The sequence below is a fragment of the Chiloscyllium plagiosum genome, chromosome 2, assembly GCF_004010195.1.
Source record: "Chiloscyllium plagiosum isolate BGI_BamShark_2017 chromosome 2, ASM401019v2, whole genome shotgun sequence".
Lineage (NCBI taxonomy): Eukaryota > Metazoa > Chordata > Chondrichthyes > Orectolobiformes > Hemiscylliidae > Chiloscyllium > Chiloscyllium plagiosum.
The window spans coordinates 63,979,462-63,986,921 of record NC_057711.1 but is presented as its reverse complement, the minus strand read 5'-3'; the positions used below and the strand labels follow the sequence as shown (position 1 = coordinate 63,986,921).

The 7,460-nt window shown below is 40.7% G+C and overlaps 1 protein-coding gene across 1 annotated transcript in view; it reads right to left on the bottom strand.

Annotated features, from left to right (window-relative positions):
- Positions 1-7,351, bottom strand: part of LOC122560412 (myb-related transcription factor, partner of profilin-like) — a 10,203-nt gene extending 2,852 nt beyond the window's left edge. Inside the window, exon 1 of the mRNA XM_043711051.1 lies at positions 6,548-7,351. Coding sequence (XP_043566986.1) covers positions 6,548-6,953 — 406 coding nt within the window. The 5' untranslated portion in view covers positions 6,954-7,351. The remainder of the gene's footprint in view (positions 1-6,547) is intronic.
- Between the last annotated feature and the right edge of the window lie 109 nt (positions 7,352-7,460).

Here is a 7,460-nt window from a genome sequence, read left to right as displayed (position 1 = left end):
ACATGAAAGAAGTGAAACTATCAATGTATTCTAACAGATGAAAGGCTTAACTGACAATCAATTTTTCAATGTATAATTTCAGTTACATCACACTGTAAATTTTTGCTATAAATTCTGTGTTAGGATTGAGCCCTCCACTATCACCTGATGAAGGAGCGTCGCTCTGAAAGCTAGTGTGCTTCCAATTAAACCTGTTGGACTATAATCTGGTGTTGTGTGATTTTTAACTAAGATAAAGAACTGCTTCAAAGCTGAACACTAACTCCGAAGCAGAACAAGTTACTACACCACTATATTTAATAGGTCCTACAGTTGATGATGTAATAAATCACCAGAAGATTTGATTATGTTATAAAAACTTTGACAATACTTTTACTTGAGAACAAATACAATTTTTCAACAGGCAAGATGGATTTCAGAGACAATTTCATGAGTGACCACTCCAAGTTAGTTGAAACCTGTGTACATGGAACCTTGCAGACCAAGTTCATAAAGGTCACAATTCCTGGAGGAACACTTGGTCAGTCTTTGTCAGACAGATTACAGACCAAAGGAGATCTAACTGTGCAAACCACACAGAGACTATGAAGCAGACACGAGGGAAAATCACAGAAAACTCCTCACAGGAAAAAAACAACCTCGCCACATAAGAAGAACAGAACCTATTAACATCACACACACACTCTAAACAGATATATGACAAGTCAACAAAAAAAATAAGCATGAGATCAAATGCTTCGAGTCAGTGTTAGTGTGGTGGGACATAAAACGCCTGACAGGGTAAAAGCAGTGTTCAGCTGTGACAAAGTGTATTGCATCTGTTAAAAAAAGGGTAACTTCCAAAAGATGTGTAGGGTCTGAAACAAGTTCCAGAACAGTGGACGTACTAACATAAAGATCTTAATACACTAGATCAGCCATCTCCATTAAAAGAGAAACCCTCATGTGAAGATATAACTCCATTGGAATAGGTACTCAAAGCATTCCTATAGCATACAGAAGATCCACCATTATCAAAAAGACTGAATTTATTTATGTCACTGGATATCGTACTCAATTTAAGCTTGATACAGGGGTAAGTATGACTGGATTATTCAAACAAATGCTAAGGCTTTAAAAAAAGTTATAACCTGCAATTAATCTTACAACATAAAGGATGTCAGATAGTAGAGAATGCATCAATCATTGAAAGTAAGGAAACCAGACTATTGAGCAAGAAAGCATACTGTGTCTTCAATCTTCTTCAAAACCTACATCACCATAAGGAGAAAAGTTTCTTTGAGACAGACTATCAAAAATTGCTCACAGAATCAGGCAAACTCAGTAATGAATACAACATATTGTTAAGGAAAGATTCTTCGTTATTCTTCTAAAGATTCTTAATAAATCAAGTTGAGAAACAACTTCAGGAAATGACAAAAAGTGACCAAACCAAATGAATAGTGCTTGGGCATGTTTGCTGTTGTCAACGGCTGCTGCTCTTGAGTGTCTCTACCTACCCTTATCTTCCGGTGATTTAACATAATCAGCTATAGAACCTATTAAATTTAGTAGTGCAGTAACTTAAAAGTCATAGAGATGTACAGCTCTATGACAGATGTACTCTTCAGTCCAACTCATCCATGCCTACCAGATATCCTAAACTAATCTAGTCCCCTTTGCCAGCACTTTGCCCATATCTCTCGAAACCCTTCCTATTCATATACCCATCATTTGTATCGCTTCTGATTTAGTATTCAGCTTTGAAGCAGTTCTTTATCTTTGGAACTGTTTCCTCCATAAAATCCAGCCTTGCATTTTGTTAGGACCACTCTGATTTTAAATCTGCGAGGAAGTATTATCTTTCAATTTCTGTTTCATGGATTGATCAATATTTTAACTTTAAAGTTGATGTTATCTCCTTCAACCACTCACACTTCAAACAGAATCTAATGCGCAACAGTTTGGGATGAGCTGAGGATGATATAGGGCACTACAATAATGTAAGAACAACATGGGGAGAGGATAGACTTTCCACTTTTAAATCAATATTACCACATCTATATGATATTTGAATTAATTTGGCACCCCAATCAAATTAAAACATTCCATATAAGTTCACTATACTTTAGAAGTGTGATTTATGTAAAAGTAGCAGTTGCTTTGTGCCAGATATCCCAATAATGAGATAAATGACAGTGATACTAATTTGAATATCGATTAAAAATGTGCCAAGGATCTTGACCATCCAAATGAACTGTCAAGACGATGGTTTAACATTTCATCAAAAGATAGCAGCTCTCGGAGTGTAGCAGTGCCTCAGTATTACACTGGAAAGCTGGCTGGGAACTGTGTGACCAAGTCCTGATATGGTAGTTGCATGCCAAATCTTTTTTTACAGAAGCACATTAAGACTGGCAATCCAGTAACAGAAACTAAGATCATCAATTGACTCCACAGCATGCTCCATATCTGAACTGATCCTGCTGCGCCTAATTCTGATGTACACAATGAATCCGTATGAACAGAAATCTCATTTAGATATGGATTCAGCTCCGCATATATCAAAGTAAAACAATAGGAGAGGTACTGGTGCATTGGGTCAGTGTAGAGTGAAATCATGAGTCAAATCCAGATAACCTGAAACTCCGACTGTGATAAAGTTGTCAGCCATTCTCACAGCAGAATAAGAAATCTAATAATTTCAGACTGGTAGTTTCACGTTAATCAAACCTATGTACACAAGGTAATATAACCATGTGATCCTAACCATCTGATCCAAGCAGGGTGGCTCTACCAGCTGCGGCAGAGAACATTCCCAACTCTGCAGGCAATAGGAATCACACTGGCAAAGAGCCAGGGCCATAGCAATACAGCTGCAGTGATGGATAGCTGGGCCAATTCAAGTCATGGCATTATGGTGAGGGTGTGGAGTTAGACCCTGATAAATGCCCACCTGCCAGTATTCCAGAGCTGAAGCAGTAAAAGCTGTCGAAAGATTCTCGGACGTGAGATTGCAGCAGGAAAACCCAGATAGAAGTCTTAGCTACATTGAGGAGATGGCAGGTTGTATTGCCCTTGTCTTAAAATTGCACACTAAGCAACAAAAGAAGACTTTTACCACTGCTAACTCCCCAATATTTTTCAGTGCCGTTTAATGCACAAGTCCAGGCTGTAGTAAGGTATTGACAAATTGAAAAATAAATATGTTTTTCACATATTTACTATATCTGTATATTTCCATTCTTGTTTTTTTTGACATTATGTACATTTATAGACAAACCCAGGTTATATAGTGGCTTTCTCAGCTATCTCAAAGCTCTACTTAAACATGAAATTGTGGGAGAGCCCTCTGCAATTTGATTTTTCATTTCCCAAGCCTATGTTTTATTCCACCCGAGATGGATGTGCTGGGAGTGTCTCCATCCTCATAATTATAAGGATCACATGAAAAGTCTCAATTCAAGGGAAATTCATGATCCAAGTATAGTGTTGCGCTCACTGAGAAAACAAAACAGTGACTTGAGGTGCATTTAGGACACAACCCTGTCTGTATCAATGGTGCTGAGATGGAGGTGGTCAAGGGCTTCAAGTTCCTGGGAGTAAATATCAGCAACAATCTGTCCTGGTCCATCCACATTGATGCTACAGTCAAGTAAGCACACCACCGCTTCTACTTCCTCAGAAGGCTAAGGGAATTCAGTAAGTGCACAATGACTCTTACGCCCACCTTAGAAAGCAATCTAACTAGATATACAAAGTTAAAAATCACACAACACTAGCTTATAGTCCAACAGGTTTATTTGGAAGTACTAATTTTCGGAACACTCCAAACAAATCTGTTGCACTCTAACCTGGTGTTGTGTGATTTAAATTAACTTTGTCCACCCCAGTCCAACACCAGCACCTCCAAATCATTTTGGATGTATCACAGTTTGACAAGGCATCTGCTCTGCCTAAGACCGCTGCCTCGGGAAAGCAGCCAACATAATCAAAGTTCCCCCCCCACCCCGGTTATACTTTTTTCTGTCCCTCTCCATCGGGTAAAAGATACAAAACTTTGAATATGCGCAACAACAGATTTGGCTGTTATCAGACTTCTGAACAGAACTCTCATATATCATAGTTGATCTTCCTCTGCACCTTCTCAAAGGACAGTATGGTGGCTCAGCGATTAGCTGGGACCCAGGTTTGATTCTACCCTTGGTACCTTTGGATGACATTTTCACCGTGTCCATGCTTTCTGGTTTCCTCCCACAGTCCAAAGATGTGCAAGTTAGATGGATTGGTCACGCTAAATTACCCACAGTGTCCAGAGATGTGTAGGTTAGGTGGATTAGCCATGGGAAATGCAAGGTTACAGGGATAGGGCATCAGAGTGGATCTGGGTGGGATGCTCTTCAGAGCGTTGGTGTGGACTTAATGGGCTGAATGGCCTGCTTCCACACTCTAGGGTTTCCATGATTCTCTGTAGCTGTAAAAATATATTCTGCATTCTGTTCTATTACCCTGATATACTTATGTAAAGTCTGATTTGTCTGGTTATCAGACAAAACAAAACCTTTCACTGTATTTCGGTACTTGTGACAAAAATAAATCAAATCAAAAATCATAAAATACAGCCTTGGTGAAGAATGCCAAGATCAGGTTCAAAACAAACTGCTGACAACTGAACTCATTCAGGAGCCATTCAGATGTCTGTTATGCAAATTGAGATCACTCACATCCAAACAGTAGGCCTTACTCCCCTCAGATTAGGATGAAAGCCTACTGTTTGGACAGAGGGGAGTGAGCTTTTAGACTGCACCAAATCACACTAAATCTGATTGGGCTACAGTTGAAAAATTTACAGGCAGTCGTATGGGCAGCATGGTGGCTTTGGTTAGCACTGCTGCCTCACAGCATCAAGGGCCCGGGTTCGATTTCAGCCTTGGGTGACCATCTGTGGAGTTCGCACATTCTCCCCATGTCTGCGTGGGTTTCCTCTGGGTGCTCCAGTTTCCTCTCACAATCCAAAGGTGTGTAGGTTAGGTGAATTGGCTATGCTAAATTGCCCAAAGTATTCAGGGATGTGTAAGCTAGGTGCATTAGTCAGGGGTAAATATAGAGTAATGGGTTTGGGTGGGAGACTCTTCGGAGAGTCAGTGTAGACCTGTTGAGCCGAAGAGCCTGTTTCCACTCTGTAGGAATTCTAAAAAAAAGGGGAAAAGATGTTTCTTCCAATTGCACTGTAAATTCTGATCTCAACAAGAAGCCAATGACCAAGAAACTGAAAGGACAAAAGAATCAGGAAATGGATCCATTTACTACAGCTTGACTGGACTGGGCCAAGCTCTTACTCCAGTAAACAAGAGGTTAAAGAGGCATTACTTTTCATATTATGTCTGGAAATACCTGACAGAAGTAGTTCATTTTAACTGAATGTGTTTTTTTTTAACCTGTCATTCCAGGTGTGAATATGGATTCTGAGCCCTTATGCTTTTTATCATGCCGGTTGGTGTGGGAATATATTTTTTAGTTTTTTTTTTCATTATTTAAACAGTCAATTCATATCTGAACTTTGGCACATACAAGTACAACATACAAAAGGGTCATTTGGCCCAGCCAATACATGAATGTCTAGACCATGAATTCAGAAAAAAACTTTTATTTGTATGAAGCATCTCAATGAACTCAGGACATCCCAAAGCACTTTACAGATAGTGAATTACTTCCTGAAGTGTAGTCATTACTGTAACGTGGAAAAAGGAAGCGCACATTTCATAACTATCTCCTGGTGAGTTTTTTTACACAAAAAGTAACTTAACAGTCCCAATGGACTTGCATTTTGTTTTGTTTATTCTTGAGATATGGGCATCGTTGTCTCGGCTACCATTTATTGCCCATCCCTTACTGCCTTGGGCGAGGTGTTGGTGGTCTGCCTTCTGGAACAGTTGCTGTCCATGGTATGTGGGGACACAGTGCTGTTATAGAATCAGAGAATTCCTGCAGGGCAGAAAGAGCCCATCGGCTCATCGAATCTGCACCACACGGAGAGAACTTCCATTCCTTTCTTGAGATGTTGGAGTGGTCTGATACAACTGAATGGCTTAGGCTGCCAGAGTCAGCCCAGATAAGGTGGCAGATTTCCTAACCTTAAGGACGTTGCTAAACCAGATGAGTTTTACAACAATTGACAGTGGCTTTTCTGATGACTACCTGGCAGGCTTTTAATCCAGGTTCTATTGAATTCAAATTTCACCATCATCTGGTGCGATTCAAATCAATATCTCCAGAACAGTAGCCTGGGGTTCTGTTTTATGAATCTGATGATATTTAGCAATGATGCAGAGGTAGTGTCCATACCTCTGAGCTAGGAGGTCTGATTCAAATCCCACTTGCTCCAGAGGTGCTTAAAAACATCTCTGAACAGGTTGGTTAGAAAATATCCATCAGTACCTCCCAAAGTGAAGCAAAATATTATTTCAAATGATAATTTAATCTCTCTATAATGTCCATTAGTTACAAACAGAATGAAAATTAAATGATATTTAGAAGCATGACGAATTCATTGAAGGGAAACACTTACTTGCCCTCCAGTAAGGAAAGTCCGCAGGATCCAGTCCACCCATCCAAAGTATAGACTGAGGATGCATGACCTGATGGACCCTCCATTCCTCTGGGATTAGATCTTCTGCTCCAGAGGGTTCTACTTGAATTTGACGTGCCTCTCGTGCCAAATGGGCAACTTCTTTAGTGCGCCGCATAAGGTCATCCCAACGGGTCTTGATGGCCTTTACAGACCGTTTGACCTGTGAGACTGCGTTGACCTTGGCAGTGATATCTTGCCATATCTTGTCACGCTCTCCCTGTGACAGTCTGTGGGCACGACTGAAAAGTTGATCCTTATGCGCAGTCACCTCCGCAATCAATACTTCCAGCTCATCTGAGCTGAATTTGGGCAATCTCTGTCTCCTCTGCTGCTGTTCTGCCATTTTGCTGAAATCTGCAAACTCCTTGCACCACGTGGCTAACTCCCAACAGAATATTCATTTGCATGTTGTCAACATGCCTAAAAGCTTATTTTGCAGAATCCACAGTCCTAATACCTCTTTATCAATTATGCATAAAGTTCATGAATCAATGGACGTTCTGCAACACAGCAACTTCGTTTGCGGAAAACTTCTACAACATCTGCTATATCTGCGTGCAGAATGAAAGGAAGGAGTTTGGTGAGTAGGCGGGGGTCGATAGAAATTTACAGTAGGAGTTGTGCCAGCTTGCAGCACTCTGCTTGCATATGTTTGCTTTGCAAAGTTGTTTTTTTGCTGAGATGCCGGTGCCTTTGCTGCAATTCCAGCGCCATCTAGCGGACAGAGTGTTTGCACCTGCGCATTCACTCTTCTTGGTATAAGTGTACCTGGGTGTCAGTCTGCGTCGGCGCACGCCCGAGCCCGGTGAATCATTGTGCGTCTGAGCACGCCCAAACCCGGTGAATCGTT